The 23939-nt window shown below is 39.9% G+C and overlaps 1 protein-coding gene across 1 annotated transcript in view; it reads right to left on the bottom strand.

Moving 5' to 3' along the window:
* The window catches only part of wdr70 (WD repeat domain 70), a 38966-nt gene extending 15399 nt beyond the window's left edge, over positions 1–23567 (bottom strand). The window contains exons 1-10 of the mRNA XM_022762153.1: positions 23533–23567; positions 22650–22706; positions 22463–22546; positions 22277–22382; positions 21893–22118; positions 20650–20709; positions 19941–20074; positions 17992–18145; positions 14615–14691; positions 7257–7431 (exon numbers count right to left, since the gene is read on the bottom strand). Of these exons, the coding sequence (XP_022617874.1) occupies positions 7257–7431; positions 14615–14691; positions 17992–18145; positions 19941–20074; positions 20650–20709; positions 21893–22118; positions 22277–22382; positions 22463–22546; positions 22650–22706; positions 23533–23557 (1098 nt within the window). The 5' untranslated portion in view covers positions 23558–23567. The remainder of the gene's footprint in view (positions 1–7256; positions 7432–14614; positions 14692–17991; positions 18146–19940; positions 20075–20649; positions 20710–21892; positions 22119–22276; positions 22383–22462; positions 22547–22649; positions 22707–23532) is intronic.
* Positions 23568–23939: the final 372 nt, after the last annotated feature.

Raw genomic sequence — 23939 nt, 5'->3', positions numbered from 1 at the left:
ACACACTGCAGACACTGCAGCCCTCAGCTCACAGCACCCAGCTCACAGCACCCTTTTGATTCTCTGTTATTATTAGCCATGCTTAATCAAGTATTATGTCACAAGTCTGAGCCAGTAACAACAAGTATTTTAAGGTGTCACATCAAAATATCAACAACCACCAGGATCAGTTATATAATATGGGCATTCATGCTTGCTTGAAGAAGTGCTAAAACAAAAACAAATCTGGGGAAGGAAGTAAAGAAGCAAATCTAACCCCTCCTTAGAACAGTTAAAGGGGAATTTCACCAATTTTACACATTAAAAATTACATTATGTGAAGTGGAGGAAACAGTGCTTTTGGAGCTTGACCCATACCAGGAACCATTACTAGGATATCTCAGTATCTACAGCATCGTTTTTTTCTGCTCTTTTACTAACAGTCTTTCATTAGCTTCGATTTTTAATTACTATGTGAGTAGAACTAAAATTATTTAATGAAGTTAATTAATTAAATCAGTTAAGTCATAAATCAACAGAATTTAACTTTTTACGTTTATGTGTTTCGTGGTGGCATTTTAGTGATATTTTGGAAACAATATTGAATTGCCCTCTGCTCAATTCAAAAGTCTTCTAAAACATTTCATCCAAGCCCCTGCAGATGTGTATCCTCTGCAAACAGAAGCATTTTAACTTCTGGTCTAAACAGCTGTTTTCAAGATAGCCTGCCGTTCGATGTACTTCCTCAGTGCTCACTCAGAGTAAGTGGTGTACTGCTGTAGCACAGAGTGTGTGTGCCAAATCTGCAGCTCCAGGCTGGAAATAACCCAGCTCAACACTCCCCCCCCACCAACACAGATAATTTTCTCTATCTTGTTCACACATACACACAAAGAAAAGCTGTGTAAAGGTACACGGTCACACAAATGTGGACAATGAACAGCAGTGAAAAAAGGGGATGACCAGTATATAAATACAGTGACGTTACAATTCATGTTACTTTAGTTAACCCTAGGTTTATACAAAAATCTATATCCAAGTAAAAAGCAATGATAGAATTTTAGATTTTCTTTTAGTTATCATGATTTTACATTTAGGGCTGCAACTAATTAATATTTACATTGTTGATTAATCTAATAATTTTTCCAATTAATCAAAGAATCATTTAGTCCATAAAACGTCTATCACAACAGCCCATGGTGATGTCTTGAAATTGCAGGTTTTGTCCAGTGAACATTTCAAACTGGAAAGACGTGATGTTCAATGGCATTTTTAACATTTACTAATTTTCACACTACCTCAATGATGAATCAACTGTCAAATTGTTGCAGATTAATTTTTTGTCAGTAAACTAATCAACTAAATGTTTTAGCACTACTTCATTGCCTTGTTGCCTGTGTCTTCTCTCTACTCATTTTCTCCCCAGTGCCTTAGTTTTACCTGAGCTGAGCACAGCCAGATTACAGAGATCGATCATTACTAGACTCTGGTGAAGCAATAGTCTGGGAAGTAGGCTTGCTAACACTCAAACAAACATAACCTTGGTTTATACGGCTACATTTTCATTAATTCTAAACGGAATGCAAATAAATCAGTGAAAAGGGAATTGCAGCAATACAGGCTTTTGACCAAGAAAGGAGGATAAGGAATCTGAAGTGAGCACAGAGTGTATAAGGCAGATAAGATAGAGAAATATAGAGAAATGCTGGCGAAAAGAGCAGGGGAGAGTGGAGCATGAGGTGAATGAGTGATGTGTCCTCATGATACAAGGAGGAAACGAGGCCATACTTCACTTCCAAAGTAAATGGAGGGAAGTTATTAACTTGGACGAGACAGATAACACTGTTACCTTGAACTGTAGATAACATGGATTCTACTTTTTCAGGTCTTGGCCACTTAGCCTCTGTAGTCTCTCCAGGGATAATTTTCTGCTTCATTTCATCACCATTTTCATCATATATTACCTTTGACTCAATTCCATTTTCCTCAATTTTTTATCTTTGATTATCTACCTATTCTTTTATTTGCTGCACTAAAATTGAGTTGGTTGAGAAAGTCAAGAGGTCAATTTAATGTAAAAACTACATTTTCTAATCTAACAGTTGGGCCATAGGCTATCTCAGGCCCAATAAGTAGCAGCTAAAGCACAATGTAAAGTACAAAGTAAGGCTTAAACACAGTCAAACTCTGTGAAGAGAATAGTCTAGCTTTAAGGTACATGGTGTCCAAGCTTAGAGAACTGCCTGCTTTTCTTGATCAGCCTAAAACAAAGACACTAGGGGCCCCATTTCAATCATGTAATCACAGTGACCACATCCACTGTTGTGTCATATGCACATGGACAATAGGAGCTTATCCAAACACAGAAATTCCATTCACATTACTGTGGATGCATCTATACATGGTTGGCACAAATAAGTTGGAAGGGATCAATGGACTATGAACAAGAGGGTGTGCTAATGAACCATTTTCTTGTAATTATCTTTTCTTATGAGCTGTTGCATGAAGCTCAAGGTCAAATCATAAAAATGGGTCTGGCAGAAGAGGACAGTCCAGGCTAGTTCCTGTAGTTTGAGGGATAATACTCGGAGTTGCAGGGCAAGAATATATGGCGCCAAACATAAACATAATACACCACAAATTTACTGCAAGGAAAAGGTGATGAAATTTGCTTTATGTAACATCAGAGGGAATTGCACAGATGCTTTTGATTTTTTTTTTCTAAAATAACTTGTTTCAAAACTCTGTTTTCACAATAGCCACAGGTTTCTTCAGGTCAACTAGCAAGAAGTTATGAGCTCTTATTCAACCGGTAATGAATCATTCAACAATTTCTTTTTTCTCTTTTCATCCGACGTCTTTCTGTCTGAGATTAACACCATCTGCTGTTAGAACGAGCCATTTCCAGGAGTAATGATCAAAAGAAAAACAAATATGGTGAGGCAGAGAGGAACATACAATTATAATAGAAATACCAAATTAATGGATGAATCAGAAAAAGTAGCTCCGTTAATAGGTGGGTTGTGGTTATTCGAGCTGTTTATTGCAAACATACCCTGACTCCAGCTATTTCTAGATCATATACTGCTGTTGTGAAAGCCAAAGTGTTTATTTACTATCCTGATGTTGGCTAGCATTGGTAGATGCCATGGGGTTTCCTTCCTGTGATAATCTATACAGCCGGTTTGTGAAACCGGATTCTCATACACTGTTTCAAACTTCTCTCACGCCTTGTGACATCCTCTGTGAGCTTTGCCCTTCACTCTGCCCAATAAGAATCGGGATAAATTTTTATCAATCCAATGTCTGTATTTTTTAAAAAACAGATTTACGTGTAAACCACTTCATATGACATTGTACATGCATAAGCATACTGACATGCGCACATACACGCACAGACTTGATCCACATCTACACACACTCAGCAGCAGGAGCTGATACATAGCTGAAGGAACACAGCATTGGGTTTCATCCTCAGCAGACTATGATAGCAATCCACCACAGGGCCAACTGTTCCTAACCACACTGAGTATCATTATATAAATACTGCACGGCTCTGCATTTCTCCTACCTCCATATTTTTACAACCGCACACCTGAAAGACTTGATGATGCCCACTGTGAAGTCAGTTGTAACATCTCACTCTGACCTTTGTTACGTTCTGAGAATCAAGTGGCCAAACCGCAGCCCTGAACAGCTGCTCTGATCTTTCATGGAAATCAACAAGTGGTGATGTGATGTGAAGCCGTCTGTGTGTTAGAGGATCACACACACTGGATTGAGTGTCCAGATAGTCCAATAGTGGGCTATATTAAAATAACTATATACCTCTAAGTCTCAGCTGCATACTGTACAAATAAAATGGGATTCTGTGCTGTTCTTGTTTCCAAGTCGTTGTCCTGGCTCAAAACATGGGTAAGGAATGAGGAATGTATAACACTGGACGTATTCCTCCTGTGGGATGGAGATCCTGTGTAAAGTTTTATGATCAGGCTGTCTTTTCATAGCCTGGTGGACCAGTTTGATTGCACTTTAAATGCTTCCATGAAGACAGGTTCGGGCTGTGTGTAGCCTAGCTTGTTATCAAATCCTAGACAATTTTCAAACATTTTCATTGGACTTGAAGTTCTTCTGTGATTGTCTGTTTTAATCTCCCCCAGTCCCGTCTTTTATGACCCATAGAGTTACTGGTTGATGGTGATGCTGTCCAGAGTTGCATTAGTGTGTTGAGGGTCCTTTTAGACTGGTGATTGAAACTGATGCGCTGGCCAGAACTGGTTGTCAGTTTATGCAGGTGACAATAAAATATGTGCGACAAATAGCGGGTGTTGAGTGGAGAAAAAGGATCCTGGAAACTTGATTCATTTTACAAAGACAAAATGGAAAGAAAGAAAGAATCATAAAGGACCCAAAATGAAGAAAAGAGTTGCCACACATCAAAATTGAGCTCTGGACCCATTTAAAACTTCTTGGGGATCTTCATTTTTGCTCATATAATTAAGGATCGATTGCAGTGACAAAGCCACAGCATATGCAGAAAACAAGAGAATTTTTGCCATGTTATCTCATGATAACACTCCCCACTGTGTAGTTTATCAAAACCACCTCTTTTGGGGTCCCACTTTGAAGTCTGGAAACATCTAAGTCTACCAATGACATCATAGCATTCCTCAGGTCTCTGTGGTAATGTTTTGGAACGAAGGGCTGCACCCTCAATGCACTAAGTATCACAGAGTGCACATTACCTGGCAACCATTTACATGCAGTCTTGTAATTCTGGCACCGACCCCTCTGGTCAGGGAGTGAGCATGCAATCACTCTCTGTGGCTGTCCACTAAAAGAGACCTACTTGACTCCCATCATAGGATCAATCAACCAGTGTCAGGGTTCAAGAGCACCATGTGTCATCCTCAATAGCTTCTCTTCAGCCTGAGCTCTAGATCAAGGTCATGTACATGATTGATCGTGATTGATCTGCCTGCATATTCTGGCCATGAGTAATAGCGGTGATACAACAGGAGATAGGCTTCATTTGAGTGGGGAAGGGAGCTGCAATAAAAGCATCGAGAGGTCAACTCCTTTTTAGGCTTGTGGCTGAATTTCAGTCAGCAGCACAGGTTGCTGATTAGGGCAGAGGGCACCGACTAAATTCTTGAGCCATTCAGACAAGGCAGGCTCCAGTGGTCAGGCAACAGACATGACTATTGTAAGCTGCTATGGGACGCAGGGTAAATATTTAGTTTGGAGAAGGAGGGCTAATAAATTTTGAGAGCTTTAACCCAATCACTTGGAGCCTGCTCCTACGAGCAGCCCAGGGGTAGAATGATGGGTGAGTGGAGGAGAGGCAGGAGTCTGTTCAACCTGGGTACATACAAGCACAGGCACTCTTACAATAGGAAATAGTTCCAGGGAAAACAAATCTCCCATCTAACTACATTGTTTGTTAGTCCTGTGATTATGAAGTTGACTGTTGGAGTAATTATCGTGTAGCCTACTTCTCATTTGACTAATCTGGATAAGCCCCTCTGTACAATCAGGCTGTTCCAACTCACTAACTACTGCTTAATTGTCACTGTCGCTATTCTCATATGAAATAACAGAAGCATTCAACCATGTCCACATATGGGGTTGGACAGATGAAAGGATCTGAAGTGAAACAAAAGAATTAGAGTAGAAATGTGCCAAAACCTTGAGGGCAGAAAAACAACTTCTTATCTCCAGATAGTTCATGAAAATAGACTCGTGCCCAACTTTTCAAAATCTATATTGTCCTGATAGCGGTTGGCTAAGATGGCTAGCAATATCTGTGTGTAGTCCTCAATCAATTTTATTTTCCATCTTAAAATGTGAGTCTTTAGTATTGTACGACTCCCAGATGAGTAACTTGTGAAACCAAAAGAGCTAGCCATAATGTAAGACAATACCTCACTGGAAAGATGCCTGTAATATGTCCTCTTTGAAAATACTGACTTATGAGTGCTGCAGGTCCCTCAAACTCTCTTCAACAGAAAGACAGCTCTCCATCTTTTTTTCCTCCTCTTTCCATCTCTCTTGTGTGTGAAAAAGCAAGTGAGCAATGAGCTGCCAAACCTACACTGTCATTGATCATCAGGAAACAACAGCAGGTGATATCCCTTTGCTGCCCAGACCCTGACCAGAGGTGTCACTATGACAGCCATTAATAAGACAGACTCACGGGTAGAAAGGCAGGCATGGGTTAAGAAGTAACCATCAGTGATGTAACATTTGAGTGCTTCAGAAGCTCTAGTCAAAGAAAGATGGAGGAAATCCATTATCCTGCCGGGGATGGAAGTCATTTTCATCCACAGTGACGATTTGTCAAATAACTCAAGTGAAAACAGCCAAATAAGTGAGAGCAATGCTTCCCAGGAGCCAAGATCAACTATTACCTCAACAATTTTAATCTTGAAGAATGGTATGAACACTTTGATCGCTTAATTGCCTAATTAACTAATAGTGGAAAATCTACAGAGGGAAATTGTGATTGGGCCTCCGAGCAACTTTCATGTAACTCAACTCAATCATCACACGTCAGTTAATTCAGTTACATAATCTGCTATCTTTTTTCATGCTAGAGATGTGGCTCTAGGGATGGTGATTCTGTCCGTCTGTCCACCACTTTGGCGATCCCCTGACTATTTCTCCAGTGACGCCATAAGGTCGAGATTTGTGGTTCTGAGTAGAATGTCTCAGTAACTACTTTAGAGCAAACATTCATGTCCCCCTCCAGATGAATTGTAATCACTTTGATGTTTCCTTACCTTTTCTTTTAGCGTAATCATCAATTCAAAAATTCCATCAGCCTCAAGATTGTGCAAATGGTAACTATTATTATTAACATCAGCATATTAGCATTGTCACTGTTAGCATGCTGATCAAAAAACCAATATGTCTAACTACAGCCTCACAGAGCCTCTATTATGGCTGTAGACTTACGTTTGAATAGAACCAGAGCAAATCTGGCTGAAGCTCATTGCCATGTACCTGGTTAGTGTGATTACAGGGTCGAAAAAGGTCAACAGGCATTTAATAATATTCTCAACTACTCCCAGTTTGGACAAATGCATTTTAAAGCCAGGCATCTGAATCCTGGTCAGTGTTCGTGACTTGTTGAACTCTGACCTCTCTGGCCTGTGACCATATGACCTGAGTCTCATGACTCTGTACCCAAGGCCATAACAAAACAGACATCCTATGTTTACAACCACATTGTTTGCACATTGTGGTGGTTGGTATGTGTGTGTTTTAAGACTCACGCTGAGGTTCCTGTCCCAGATCTGGATGGTGCCATCTTGGCAGCCAGCTGCAATGAGCTTCCCATCACGGCTGTAGGTGCAGCATGTGGGTGTGACCTTCTTCCCCTGGAAGGAGCGGGGTTTGAACACAGACTTGTGCTTCTTCTCCGAGTTCAAGTCCCATGTGCGCACGGTGCTGTGGACAGACAAAAGAATTTCTTTACCTTTGCGGTCATAAAATATCTGTCCGTCATAATGTATCTGGTCATTAACACCATCCACCACCATAATAAATCAGAATCATACTAAGATGCAGTGTGCAGGCACACTTATGTACAGGGGTTAGGCAGGTATGTGTTGCAGGGTGAGGGGTTAGCAAACAGAAGAACAGTACATCAGTCTGACAGGCATGTCTGAAGCTTCCATGAAATTCTGATTCTCTCTCCTACATCTGTTGAACACATTACACAACCTGGACCACTGAGACCAAGGACTTTAAATGGAAACCTTTCATATACATATACCTACACTACACAAAAGTCCAGTGAATAACCTTACATGATACAAAAGGTCAACACTAATCTGCCCAAAGTAAAAAAAAAAAAAGGTAATCGAAAACTAAAAAATCATGCAAATTTCATAGAAAACAGTCCTTTTTCCGGGATTAGAAAAAATTGTTAGAGCTGGTATGGATGAACTGGAAAGAAGGTGAAAGCAAAACAACCTGCAAGTGCAACACATTTGTTGGAACTTCTGCAACAGTGTTGGGACAAACTTTCTGAACAATGTTTCATTTCCACTTCATAGAAAGAGTGTGTTTTTACAAATTGTTTATTTGTTCTATGCTTTCATTTCAGAAACAGTGACATTGAATTTAACAGCTAGAAAAACAGAAGTGATCTAAAATGTTTGACCGGTAGTGTATGTAGCAATGAAAATTTCCAAACTGTTATCAAATGTAAGCTCAGCAAGAATCCCTCATGGTCACAGATTTATTTTTCAAAACACTGAACACATTAAGCTGACTTAAATGGTATTTAAACAATAATAATGTACTCAACCTGACACCAAGCCATCAACAATATTACATTACACTCAAACAATCCACAACGAAGATATATAATATGGCCGTGTCTCCAATCATACACAGAATGAAACACAAGAAACAACTGAAACTTGAGGTACAAAATAAGGGGGGAGGATGAAGAAGCCTCAGATCAAGCAGATTATTTAGGATAATCAAAGCAGTTGTCAGTATTTCTGCATATTTCAAACCCCTTTTCACGAGAAAACCGAGAAAGTGGATAATGGGTGCTACAGTGACGGTAAAAGAAAAAAGATGAAGAGAAAAGTAAATGTATATGTAAAGACAGAGAGCAAACTGAGTTGCCTACCAGCATTGCAAGTCACTTTAATAGATGTAAAGCTCCACATTTATTTATTGAAAGACTACACACAAAATGTTTAACCAACCTCTCACACACCGACACCAACACTCATGCCAGACAGAGTGTGTCCAAATGTGTCTGTGACCCACTGCTTGCTTTAGTGAGCATCGTGACCTTTGGGTCATGAGGTCAGCAGAGGAGTATAAACACACAGGCAGGGCTGCTACTAACAGCCAGGCAAGGATTCCTCTGTGGCTGGATACAAAGTCACAGGCACACACACTCAACTGTGTTTGGATAAGTCTAACAATGTGATACAAATGCCAACTGAAGACATATGGTTTGAGTGAGAACTGGCAAGGGTCAAATAAAACTCTGTTTGATGCATAGTTGCATTTAAATCCACATAAACCAAAGTTGTTCATAAATCAAAAAACCTCTTGCTTTGAAAAAAAAGCCACATATATAAAATGAGGATGCCCAGCACAACATGAAGGCCTCTGTATTGTACAGTAAGTGTTTACATGAGTAGATATACACGTGTATGTGTGAGAGTGAATAAGAGAGTGATAGCCACGGACTGGATGACAAATTGGTCCACCTGCTGCCTCACACAGACATCTCTATTTTGTTTACGGAAGACTGTAGGCGTCTGTCAAACCAATAAAGACAACATAACCTTTCGCATAGCACACAAAACCTGGAATGCTATTTATCGTAAGGGCTCTTTCCAAAACATGGCATTGCTGGCTGTCAGGGAGACAGAGCCAAGAGGATGGAGCCAACTAAGCACACAGAATGAAGACTGCACACCCTCACCTGTCAGACAAACAGACAGAGGTTAGGGGAGGGGAAACTGTCAGCTCTAATATGTGGTACTCTAATTTAGTTAATTAAAGTGTAAAAACTTTCCATCTCACATTAGATTAACAAAAATCAAAAGAGGCAATGATAAAAAAATAAAAAAAAACCTGCAGCTTCACCTAATTAAAGATGCACCTTTTATTCTAGACGGAAACATCTGGGGCAGTCCCAAACCTTGTTCTCTTAGAGGAGGTGGTTGTTTTGGGAAGGTAATGACAATGAAAGAGCATGAGATGTCAAAATATTCACATGTGGCATGGAGAAACCATCAAAAAACATTCAAGGGCAATACCTCCATCCTTTCCTCTTCCCTGCAACCCTGTTTTCCCTTCAATCAACAGCCTCCTTTTTCCCACTCATACGCTTCAGAGACAGAGAGGTGAATGTAATAAAAATGAGACCCATACATCCTCAGTCATGCGTATGCACTTTACGAGGTAGCACAGTCGTTCACACATCAACTGAGGAGTGACAACTCCCCTGGCCCCAGATTTTATCTGTCCGTCAGGTTATAGGCCCAGTGGGGGTGATGGTTGCTAGGATCATTTTCCCAGATGATGAGATAAAGAAGAAAGAGGGAAAAGAAAGGCATACGTCTTGTATAAGGTTGTTTATTGGTCAAATTCCGGCAATGTATCTAGGTTGTGTTGCCTGATGGCCGGTTGACTGACTAACTGGGGCTCTGTTATGAGAAAAGCGGATTAGGAGAAAAGATGCTCTATCTTCCATCTCCAGCTGAAGAAGACAAAGTGGGGAAATAACTGAGGGATTTGGGAGGAGGCATACGCACAGTGGCATTCATGCAAGGAAGCAGAAGAAGAAACACTGAGGTCTATGCAAAGATGCACTGTGGGTACAGTGAGGTACCGATTCAAGCAAATTCATAACATTATTACTGTGGCTCCAAGATAGAAGATGAACCTAAAAAGGCCTTAAAGTGAGACCACACACACTTTAGGTAGAAAACGCTTGACTCAAGGACTACCATAAGACAAGACAAGACAGCTCCGCAGATTTAATTTAATCAAACAATCTGATTGATAAGACACTTTCCTCCTGGACCTCCCCATAAGGAAGCTGCCTGACATTCAGTTCAATAAAATACAAAACACACACACTAAAGCACAGAAGTTACTGTCTGTCAAAAATTCAGCCAAGACTGTATGTAAATTGAACAAGAAGGATAAATGCACTCCTTGAAGGTACGGTATGTGCGTTCTTGTGCAGGATATGGAACAGTTGCATTGTAAAGCTGGCAACAGATGGACTGTGGATGAACCTGATGTGTCAAACTGCATGAATCGCCCCAACATGCTCACACACACTTTGTGGTGTCTGTCCTCACTCTTCATCCCCATTCTGTCACGCAGATCACATTTAATAACCCAGCAGTAATGTCCTTTCTCTTCAAAAAATCTAAAGTAAGCCGTCTGAAAGCACTGAAAAATACATTACCTACTTACTTGATAAGATCAGTATGCCAGGAATGATCAATTAGGACACAGGATACAAACCTTAAGAACTGTATGAAATACTGACTTATTCAAAGCTTTGAAAAACATTTTGGACACAGGAGCCAACTACTCCTGTGCAAAAGAGCATAACTGATTTCTGTGATTTATCCACAGGTCATGATTTTTCTTTGTGTGACTTTTCCTATTTTTGTGGATCGTCTCCAATGATAATTCCTGAATATGCCACATGCATCACGTCATGTGTTTGGTTGGAGCACATGACAAAGACAAATAGTTTATTCCTCAGCAGTAAAAGGACCTGCCATGTTGTCCTCTGGGTCTCCTTGCATACAGCTACACATCCAAGTCCAGCTGCAGCCCTGACAGCAGGCCAACGAGAAGGGAATCCCTGGCATTCAAACCTCCTGGAAACATTCCTCAAATTGTGTGTATTTATGTGTGCACATGCGCAAGTGTGTCTCAAGACTCAACAGAAGTAACATGTGGGCCCAATTAGAAAGTCGCCGTTTGTCCTCTCCTCTGCTCCACTGGCGGAAATTTCAGTCACAAAAAGAGCACAACATGAATTTTTGATCGTTCTCCTGAGGCGCTATAGAACTACATAAAGTGAAACCAAGAATCAGCAATGTCATACCCTTGAAGCCACTAATGTTAAGTTTTCTTCAGTGTTGGTTACAGTTTGTTAACAATGCTATACAGTAAATTTTTTTCAACAGAGCTTATTCAACGATTTTTAAGCCACTAGCGTTTAAGATTTCGTTCATTAGAAAAGACTGTAGGGCTCAAAATACACCACTGACACAAAGTCCCAGTCATATTTTAGTTTACTTCAAGTTTAAGCCTGCCAAAGAAAGACTTCCACTGGGAGAAGACCCAGCACATATTGCCTTCACTTTCTGAGAAATAAATCTGCAGTTTTCAAACAGGTGTTCAGTCTTTCAGCAAAGACTTAGTTAAAGTGGCTCCCTGCTTAATACGTATTTGGCACCCTTGGATCAAACATGAATATTGTTGGAAAATATTGTGCCGTTTTACAATTGCACAAACTCTCCAGACAGAATGACAGAAGAATGTGAAATGTTGACACACACAGGTCTGAGCAGAAATGCTTTTCACTGACCGACTTCAGTCACACAATTCTGCTCAAGCCCCTTTCAGTCCTCAGTGTGCAGGGACAATCACTACCACCCTGCTGCTGCATTATTAAACTGCTTCATCAGTACTTCCCGCTCATCCACTTCCTCTCAGAGAAAAAAATGTCTGGGTTAATGAAATCATTCAGGGAGCTGGGAGGCAGTTCTTATGAATGAGATTCCACACAACTGGGGGGATCTTTAATTAAGGAGCTGGGCGGTCCAGTGATCATACTTAATAACCTATTCAAATAAACACAACAAAGACTCTCTAACTAGGCTGACACAGGAAGAAAGACTTGAGAAAAACCTAGATGTTGGTCTGATGTTTAAGCGGACACAGCCAGTAGCAGGCGCCCACTGGTACTGTTAGCCAACTGCTGAACCATTCTCAAGAGGCCCACTAACTACAGTGTGGCCCCTGCAGACTCCATACCTATTCAAAGGAAGACAGTGAAATGGATGCAGCAGAATACATGAGGTGATGGTGAAGAGAAAAGACAGGACAAAACATTGCTTCATGGTCGCTCCATAACTACTGGAGCATTAATAATCTGTGTAGACTGAAAGCCTAGAATATCCTCCGGTTGTACATGGGGTTTCAGTACATTATGCCCATAATCCTAAAAGTCCACCTATGTCACATCCACCACTTCTGAGTGTGACAGGCTGACACTCTGGTCAATCAAGAAAACATACAGTGGGGTTCAAAAGTCTGAGACCATGAACGTGCTCTCAGACCTTTGGACGCCACTATATATTGAAATCTCTCAAACAAAACCAAACGAAATTAAAAAAAATTTTAAAAACAGTAATTGAAAGTTTTTTAAACAACTTGAATATAGTCCTGGGGCCTGTTCCAAGATGCAGAATAAATCTGCTGAGTAAAATCCAGAACCCCAACATATCTGGATGATCAGCAAATATCCTGTTGCCTTTTTTCTATCTTAACACAAAATCCTGAATGCTGAAAACGACAGGTTACCAGACTATAGAAACAAGGATCTAAGTAACATGACCTGTATGTTTGGCACCTGTTTAAACCCTCACATCTACATTTTGCTTGCACTGGAGGAATGAGAGGGACTGCCAAGAAAAGCACTTTATCACCAGGTAACCCCTGTATTGCACTCCACATTACTAACGTGATGATCAGTAAAAGTGCAATATGGGAGATTTAAGAAGGGCTAGAGGGACAATCTCTTTCACCTGTAAATCACTGTAGGCAGTCCCTCTCTCATTTCCTCTCTTCATCACTGCCTCTTTCCATCTCTGAGACTCAGGTTGCTGTGCTGACCTGCTTTGCTGCTGTGAACCTTCCTCACATGCAGCTGCTCTGCCTCTGAATGGCTCCCTGTGCGCTCCTCTCCGCTGTTCTCCTGTGAGCTGGCCAGGGGCAACACCCAGTGCTAACGTGCCAGGGGAGGATTTCCAGAGCCTCAATAAGAGCTAAATAAACCAGCCTCCACATCTGGGAGAGCAGTAACACTGGTAAACACTGGGCTGCGGCCTGCCCACAAAGCCAGGCCCTTGTTTCCACTTAATGATGATAGCCCTGGGTTTCTGCACTGCTGCCTGTCACACTCACTTAGACTCATCACTGTGCTCTCACTCACAAATATTCACGCACACCTATACACACTGCAAAAGGGTTATAGCTTCTGCAGTCATACAGGTCTAGTGTTGTTTTTAAATGAGAACAGTCCACTGTTAACTGTAACAGAACGAATATATCTGTGTGTCTGTGTGACATCTTGTTATCTCCTGCAGTGTTGGTCTGATCCAAATTACTGCACACAAGTGAAGGACTGCATTTGGACAACATCCAGTGTAAAATGTAGCATGTATCCATGCACAGCTGCGAGGCAAAGCTACCCTTTCCAGAGGCATTGTCTGGACTAGAGGACTCCCTGCTGGTGACAGAGGAGAGCAATGAAAAGTCTGTTCAGTTGAGTACAGGAAGTTGGACATGGCTTACATTAGTTACTGACAATAAGCAATGATTGGAAATTAACTTTGGACAAGTGAAGCATAATATTCAGGAGGTGTGGCTATGAATGTTATCATGAAATATGGTACATCCATAAAACAAGATGTTTTAGTTGTTTCTGGGTATCACTGTACAGTAGACCATTTAAATTTGCACATCCTGCTATGTCATATGGAATAATATAAACATAAACATGGCAACATAATAAGCTAAATTAATTGTTTAAAGAAACAGATGTAGATAAAATAGGGTAGCACATAGTATTTCTGTCAGCATGTGTCCGGTTTCATGACGTAGATACCCTTAAGTTCTGTTATGGATTTCCTAAATAATTATTTGTCATAGTGACACGTTTTAATGCTTAAAGACCAGAAATAATTTGATGTGCCTGTGCATCTAGTGGCCATTTGCATGACTGTTTCTCCTTTCAGAACATTTACAGGATTACACCATGATTAATTAGGTTTATGTACTAAGTTGTTGGACTCTGTCTACAAGTCATAGCTCCTAACACTTAATTAGAACTCACCCATCATTGGAGCAGGTCATGAACTCCTCTTTAATCTTGGGATGCCAGCAGCCACAATTCAGCATAGCTGTGTGGCCCTGAAAAGAGCAGAAAGTGAAAATTAACAAACTGCACACTTTTAACAGACTAAATTGTTGTTGACCAGTGGTAAGCTTCCAGTTGCTTTGAAAATCAGCACACATCTGTGAATCATAGGGTTTACTGTGGATCCAGCCTTCACCATAGACTGTTTTCAAACTCATTGCGTATTTAGAGGCCAGCTGTAACAGTTTCAGTCAGTAAGAGCTGGTCACCAGGAGGAACCAATGAAGGTGAATTAATGAAGACGCATTTTGCAATCTCACTGCACACAAATTATGTGCAAAGACAGCTGTTGTTCTTCACTGTTAAATCTTGAGCCAAGACTGCCGTACAAAAGGTCATCAGTTAATTATTTCAGAGGTGCTATTACGTTTTTGTGACGATGTATCTTCAGAGTTGTGTAGTGTGAACTGCGCAACTGTGCAACTGTGAGGCCTGTATCCACAGAGATACATGCAGAGGTTGCTGGGAGGTACCAATTATTTTTCTTAATTTGAATGCACCTTAAAGGGCTCTCCCTTCAGGAAAGGACCTTTAATTTGATCATTTTGTAACCTTGACTTGTGGCCTCGCCTTACAACTGAGCCACTGAACTCTGAAGCAGTGCAGAAGGCTGTGTCACAGCTTCAAACAGCAATTGAGAAACTTTTAGACATTTCCTCTTCCAGAGTAGTCCCACTGAGAATTACTCATAACAAATGACTTCAAAGTGGAATAACCCAGTGAGAGGCCTCCCTCACTGCCAGGTCAGAGAGGAACACTTCAGTGTGCTGCAAAGAGGCTTCAGACATGACATACTGCTATTTGACAGGATGCTTAAGAAAGCAGAACCTTGCATGAGCAGAAATCGACCAAATGACATTGGTATGTGTGCATCAGGAAGAGTGGCCTGCCTGTTAACCGTCAAGTACTTTAAACACACCACTTTAATAATCAATAAAAGAGAACTGCCCAAGTCTCGCTATTTAATGACGAAAAGGGATTAATAGCAAATTGCTAGTTGTTAAATTTTATGGTAAAATACACACTCACTATATGATTAGGTTAAAGCTTAAATGGGCTAAGAATGACTCAACTGCTTCGCTCCCCTGTGCAATAAAATCAAAATAAACAAACGAGCTTCATGATTAGGGTGAAGGAGCCGTTACCTTCCGAAACAAATCTGATTCCTCTTCCTCAACAGTTTAGGACAACAAATTGCCAATGACTAAAGAGAAACAGACTGATATTCATAGTAATAGTAAAACACAAAAAAGCATGTTAATGACAAACAGAGCCAAGAAAAGAACCCTCCCTGATAAAAAAAAAAAAAAATTTGCTTTTAGCATAAGCAACACAGGTTTCTGTAATTGTTGGTCAAAAACAATTTGGAGCTGGACAGTTAATGAATGAAAAAAACAAACTGACAGAAAATTAATTAACAACATTTAAACCTTTTAATGTGTAAATTTTCAGCATGAAATATTAAAAAATGACCAGACCCGTGCTTTATATTTTGTTGAGTTGTGTACTTAAATTATCCCAAGTGTTTCCAGCAATTTTCAAACTTAGAGAATTTCGTAATATTAAATCAAGGTAACGGTCTGTTTGATTTGTTTTAAGCCACATTGTCACATTACAATTTTCAGATCTTGGACATTTTTAAATGTATATTTTAACCAGAAGAAGGATCTTAGTCATCGGATGTCTGGATCCTAAATTATCAGAGATACATGCTGAGCAAACGTTTTCAGCAGCTCAGCTCTCAGCTCCTATGACACACCTTGATTCTCCCATAGAGCATCGGAGAAACGCTGCTTTTTAATTTGAAACAGCCTTTTTCAGGGTTTTTACCAGTTTGATCACTTAGGCCATTTGTTTTGGAGAGGAGGGGAAATCTGACAATAATTCGGCTCCCAGTAAAAACCTCCTGAACGATTGACACTGGAGATATCCTAACAGAGTAACTGACTGCAATGACGGCAATTGTGGTACAAACAACTCCCATGTACCTATGTTACTTCACAATGTCACAAAACTCTATCTTTTGTTATTGTTTTGATTGAACGACCGATAACGGCAGAAAATTACATATTGTGCATTTAAGTCATTTATAATGCAAAAATACCAAACATTCTTTTCAGATGTGAGGATTTGCTGCGTTTCTCTGTTTTTTGTTGCCTTTGGATTTTGGACTGTTATTCCCACTGCATGCAGATATAGTCCTGTGTGGCAAATCTCTGCACACAGTGGGATGAGCTGGGAGCAAGTAATTGTCGACAGAGGCAGAGTAAAGGCAAGGAATTAATTATCACATGAGACACAACTAATCGACTGGGACGCTGTCAGCAGGCCAAAACGCATTTTCATTGAACCAAACTCTCCCTTCAGCTACAGATGGGACTGAGCAGGACAAGAATGTAGGACATCCAGGAAAACACTACTTGCAATCAATGGGCCTTCACTTGTTCTAGTAATTCATATGGATGGTATAAACCATGTCTAAATGCACTGCAGCTGGCACAGATGGTTAGTGACCACCAATACAGCTTTCTTAAACTCAGCAAAACCCAAACATGGACACTTAATTATGATCTTCCTTTGTAGATGCAGGTACAAGCAAGAGATGAACCACGACAGTCCCAAAAGCATGTGGTGTTCTTCTCCCCTGAGACTGCCTGTGGCTGGTCACACAGCACAGACCATTATCCTCACATACAAAAACAGACCAGCTCATAGCTGCACCTTGCTACCATTATTCATTGGCAGGGTTAACCCACAGAGCAGAAGAGCAGAGCATCCAGCCTGTGTTTAGAATTAGCAGTCACTTTTGGGAAGGCTACTGTTGCTATAGAAATAAATACAACATCTTCAAGATTAATTCCGGTTTATTACAACTCCTGGTCTTATTTTTACAGGTTTGGCCATAATTTCGAGAGGTAATAATACCATTGCACTGACAAGTTAATTGCTGAAAACTGTGAATGCAGCAACATCACTAAAAAGAAGTCGGACATGGGCAGAAGTATCAGACAGGATTTAAACAAACCCCCAGTTTAGTTAAACTTATTTGGAAGAGAAAAGAATGGGAAGGTGAAATGATTACCTAAACTGTCTGTTGTAAACATTCATCTCAATTTACAGACTAACTGGTTCAACTTGTGTTTATTGTTCCTGCTGGGCTTACTGTGGTTGTACTGATGATGTTGTAGTGAGCTCAGCATTATAATAATGAATATAAACAATGGCCAAAATAACGAAAATAAGACCCAAGTTGTAATAAATCCCAATTATATGCAAGCACTACTTTGGCATACCTTGGTGTTAGCCATATCCACAATGTACTGGTCTCCCTTCACACATTCCATGACATTGAAGCCATCACGGTCCAACACCTTGGCCTGTGCATTACCAGAAACCACCAGGAGGACATCACCTGTGATGCTGTACTGCAGGGACTTGATCTGATGACTGAGGGGACACACATACAGGACACACATGAGGAGGACATCTGAGACAAAGTAGGTCCTCTTGGGAACCCTCAGTGCAGCAGATTTTTTTTTTTTAATCTTTCCCCACATTTGTGCCTCAACACAATCCCATCTCTGAGTTCTACAAGCAGTTCCTTCCACACCACAGCTTGGTTTTTGCTCTGATATGTATTGTCAGCTGTGAGACCTTACATAGACAGGTGTGTGCTTTTCCAAATCATGTCTAATCAATCGCCATAGGTGGACTCCAATAAAAGATGATCAAGAGAAATGGGAGGCACTTGAGCTAAATTTCAGTCATAGCAAAGGTCTCAATACTTGCCAATGTGATATTTCAGTTTAAGTGGTTAAGTCTAACCCTTCCTTTTTAATGAATTTGCAAAAAATTCTAAAAATCTGTTTGACACTGTCATTATGGGGCATTGAATGTAGATTGATGAGGGAATTTTTTTTTTTTTTTGATTTTAACATAACTAAAAGACTGTAACATAACAAAATGTGAAAAAATTGAAGTGGTCTGAACACATTCTGAATCCACTGTAAATGCTGACAGTCTTTGTGCCTGCAAGCCATCTGTGAACTGTAATTTTACAAGACTTCTGCACCAAAAACATTGTTATATAAGAAGCTTTTACTCCTTCAAATGGCTCAGGGAAAAAAAAACAAACACTAGATAAATGTAGCTATAGGAACAAAACAGCAAAACATCTGATGTACATCTGATGATTGGTCTCTTTGATCTACAACAACAAACACACAAAAATACTAAACCATAACAGGGCATGATGGCATTTTAAACCTAGGATATGGAAAGAATAATAACACTGTTTGAAACATACTACACATGCAAAACATAATGAAAATGCAGAGTGGACAACCATAATAAAACTCTGTTATTACAGATATGTACTACACTAAAAACATAAGGTATGCATGATAAAAAGAATTCTATAATTGTATTCAGTGCTTTTCATAACAGATATGTGATTTTTATGTTTTCAATTTTACACTGAATAACAATCATATCATTCCACAAAGCAAAGCAGTGCTTGCAAGTGAGGAGACCAATAACTATCTGGACCACTTAACCAGAGTGAGATTAGCAATTCAGGTCAATAACAAATAGCATTAACACAACAGGGGGTAGATGGGGCACCAATATTTCTATACACAGAGCAAAAAGTTCCATTGCTGAAATGAAAGTAAGGCTAGCATCGCTGCTGTTTTTAATTGGAAGGTTTTGGCATCTTCAAAGGCTCACTACATAGCCCCAAATGCTTAGTCTTCATTGTTTTAGTTTGACTGAGCTCACGTGTTTCCTTTTTGAGTAAGGAAAGAGGAACAGTGGACCTCAGCAGCACAGCTTTCTATATGAAGCCCAGCTTGTTAGTAAACCAAACAGGCTACTGAATCACATTGTAATCAAATTAAATGTAGCATAAATTTTTGTTAATAAGGTGAAGCCTGCTCCAGTTCAGCCCTCTGGTTCCCAAAACCAAAAAGAATTAAATCTTTGATGATGGCTTCAGTGAAACACAGAATAAACACACGCAGACACACAAACACCCACATATCTCAAACATCTGCTTGTGAAAGGCTCATTTTGAATGAAAAGAGAGGATGTCACAGAGTGAGGCTCAATGAAGCTCAACAAATGTGTGTTTGTGTGTACACTTTGGCACAGTGTATGTACTGGATGTTTGCATGAAACTAATTAACCACATGTTAAGCAACTGTGTTGATGTTCCACATTGTGTTCTCAGAAATAGACTCACCATTCACAGGGCTGCAGGGACCTGAAGGCCTGCAAAGCCTGGTCCATTCCCGCAAAATCCCAGAAACGAACGTCATAATCATATCCACCAGTCACCAGACGGGCTCCAGAAGGGTCTAAACCAAGAGCCGACACCTGAGGAGACAGTTGTTTTATTTACAACTTAAAGACGATCTATAAGCCTGCACAGTTAATTTCTAAATTATCATCCAAAAGAGGCAAACCAAGTGCAGAAGGTTGCTTCAGCTGCCAGAAATTTTTGACAGTGTAGTCACACTGCCTCCTCTAAAGCCAGCAAAATAAATAGAAACAAAATATTTAAAGTTTATTCTTTTGTAATAATCAAATCATTCAAATCTAAATAGTTTTAAAACTGCAATCAGCACTGTGTCTGGAAACCACATTGACTCTCCACCTAGGACAAAGAGAACTCGAAACAAATTTCATCCCTTTTCTCACTGCTACAAAAGAGCAAACTAAACGGACTTGCTGCTCCTCTTGCTGCTAAAATAAATTCAGCACAATATAAGGTAACCTTGGCTGAAAATCCAGTAACTGATGCGGATCTGTTTTAGTGTGGCATCATATAAATACATTTCAGTGATGGGTACAAGCCACTTTTTTCTAACAGAAACTCATTGAATAAATTTCCACAGATCCACATAAGCAACAATTGCAATCACTTCAGTGCTGAAAGAAGACGATCTTACTGTCTTGGTGCCATGCTGCAGAGTGATCTCATGTGTGTCTGGAATCTTCTTCACTGGATTCTGCGGCAGAAAATTGAGATGTATACAAGGAAATGGTAAAAGAAGCCAGGGCTGAATTAGATGTGTTGTTACAGTTTAGAATTTCATTCCAAGACAAGACATTTTAATCTAATTGCTTGTGTGACTAAAACGTCTGGAATCACAGTCATCTGCTGCAAATTACTGACTGGGAACATTCACATGTGAAAATTCAGGACCTGCGCTATTTCACTCACATCCTGTGATATACGCCAATGCAGTATATACACAGATAGATCACCAACCGTTTGAGTAATTCTTCATTTTATATCAGGGTTCCCACACCTTCTTAAACATCAAATGCAAGGACTTTTGATGGACTTTTCAGACCCAATTCCCTCCCATTCAAGGACCCAACGCTGCATGATTTGAGACATAAGGTTAATTACTGTTACAACACTAAGAATTCTTATAATGACAGTTAGCAGGCTACACAGTAGCTCACAGACAACAATTAAAAAGAGAAAGAGGCTTGAATGTGGGAACACCTCTCACTTGTGCTGATGGCAGACCATGTGCTCTCAGACAGCGGCACTTACTTAATATATGAATTCAAGCATTAATCACATCTATTTATGTCTATTTTCAAAAACTTTCGAAGCCTTGTTTTTTTTATGGCTAAAATTCACAAACTTTCAATGATTTCAATGACTTATGGGAACGCTGTTTATATGCTGATACATATTGAGTGGAAGAGAAATATCTGCATGAGAAATAAATACCAAATACCAAACAGACAACAGAACTAATGTTGCGTAACACAACATGATATTTGTCTCATCTTTCACAGTGCACACCTCACAACTTATATTCAGCTTATAGTTTCTTGTGCTGCCATCTAGTGGTGGGTCCCAAAAAGTAGAAACTGGAACCTTTATAAGCCTTTTTACAGAAGACATTTTGACATGACACAGTTGGAAAAGCACAGGTGTAAATAACAAAATGAGCAATGGCTGAATTCTATTCAGATGCTTGAGTTTCAGGGTCCTGCTGTTGTTATAACTGAGTCATTCATGTTATTTGTAACACCTGTGCTTTTCCTACTAAGTCAAAATATCTGCTGTAAAAAAAACCTATGTGAGGGAGCAGGAAGACAGATGGACCTATGGGAAATATTTTGTAACTCATGAAATGCATTCTGTTAAATGAGTCATTTCAGACATACATCATCGTCGTCATCTTGTGCCTCCTGATCATCATCATCATCATCATCATCATCATCACTGTGAGCCGTGCTGCCTGTATAACCTGGTGGAAGAGGAGGTCCCACAAGGTCGTCATCATCATCATCCTCCTGGGTTGTATGTTGACGAGGCACCGGTGGCCCAATTATCTCCGAGTCTGAGTCAGAGTCGGAGTCACTGTCACTGCTGCTGTTGCTCTCCTGTTTTCTAAAGAGAAAAGAAAAACTAAGTGTCAGACAAAGCAAAAACTTTTCTTACACTTTCATACCAGACATGTATTTAAACCTTGAGGCAGTGGCAGCCAGACAAAACTGTAATATGATCACTTAAATACAACTAACTCAACTAGCTCAACTAGGAAGTACCTGGAAGAAGCGGCTGCAGCTTTGTCTCTCTGAGTTTGGACTGAAGACTTGACTGATTTGGAGCTTTCCCCTTCCTCCTCCATCTGTGTATCCTTCTGCCGCTCATCTAGGGATGTATCGATTACAATTACACACACATGCACATTACTAATCAGCTTGCCAAATCATGGTTGTTGATAAATGTACCTAATACATGCTGGCTCCTCTCAATAGCTGTTCGTCGGGTCTGTTCAAAAATGGCATCCAGGTCAAATGTGCGGGCTTTTTTACCTGGAAGGAACAATGACTGCTGTGATTCATTCTGACAGTTTATCATATAAGAAATGAAGTAAGCATATCAAATAGTTCAGTATTTGTGCTGGACTGCACATACCAAACCCAGAGAATCCCATGACAGATGCCATGTCTCCATCACTCATCTTGGCCGATCCTGCAAATGAGGCCAGCACAGTGGTTATCATAGCCTAGGTGATCTTGTTTATAATGAAAACCGTAATGACAATTTGCTTTTCAAATTAATGCTTAAAAATACAGGATGTAGCTCTGTTGAATGTTTTTTTTTTTGTAAGTGAATCAGTTTCAACTACAAGCACAATTCAGTGGCCCCTTGAGAAGTAATTCTACTCTAAAGCGTGTAAAAATACTGAGTAGGCTATGGAGTTGTGAAAGCTTAAAACACGTAAATGACAGTATAAAAAGGTTTATTGGTCCGGCAACACCACACGTAAGAATATGACAACAGGCTACATATGGTCATAAGCTTCATGTAGCTAGATGTATGTAGACAAATATAGACCAAGAAAACACGGTGGATTGAATACATCTAACTTCATACCACATGGCCCCCCAATTTTTTTTATAGGCTAGTATACCTGCGCTTGAACATCTGATTCTATCGAAACCCACAACCAAAAAGATTCTGACATTCGTCAACGTCGTTATGTGAGAAAATGTTAAAATATTGAGCCTTACCTAACGATGCTGCATCATTTTAACGTGTGGTCATAACAATAGAACAATAAGTTAAATCTGTAGCTAACTACAGTTACATAGTACAGTTGGTAACAAATGTTTGCTAACAAATAAGCTAGCAAAAACAGCAACGAGGTCTGTTTCTTTACACATACTGACTCAAGGTAGCTAACTGATAAATGTCAAGCAAACTGGAAATACACACATTACAACGGCACATACATTTAAGTTGTGTAAAATTAGTTTACAAAGCTTATAGACGTGTGACAACAAAATGTTGCTACCTTCAGCCACTTTGTTGGGATCCATGTTTTCAAATACGACGGTTACCTTTGACCTCGGAAGTTCTTCCAGTAGCGCCGCGCCTGCGCTGTGCAGGACGCTTTCTTTATAGAAGTTCATTTTGGCATTTTAGAGAAATGCTGTGAAGGCCTTTACATAGTAATAGTAAGATGAAGCTTAATGATGCACCGTGATGCACTGAATTTAAGGTTAATTTCTTGTTGCTTCATGTTAATAGTACGATATCTACTGGCCAGAATGTAAAATAGGCAAATACAAACATTTGTATATTACAAATTAAATATCAGTAGAGAAATCATGTTTGTATTCTAAGTATAATGTATTCTAAGCATATATTTAATTACTGCAAAAGCAATCAATAAATTTTCTATGCATCAAATTTATTTTT

The sequence above is a fragment of the Seriola dumerili genome, unplaced genomic scaffold (assembly GCF_002260705.1).
Source record: "Seriola dumerili isolate Sdu_G_001 unplaced genomic scaffold, Sdu_1.0 BDQW01000442.1, whole genome shotgun sequence".
NCBI classification, from domain to species: domain Eukaryota; kingdom Metazoa; phylum Chordata; class Actinopteri; order Carangiformes; family Carangidae; genus Seriola; species Seriola dumerili.
This window is presented reverse-complemented; position numbering and strand designations above follow the sequence as displayed.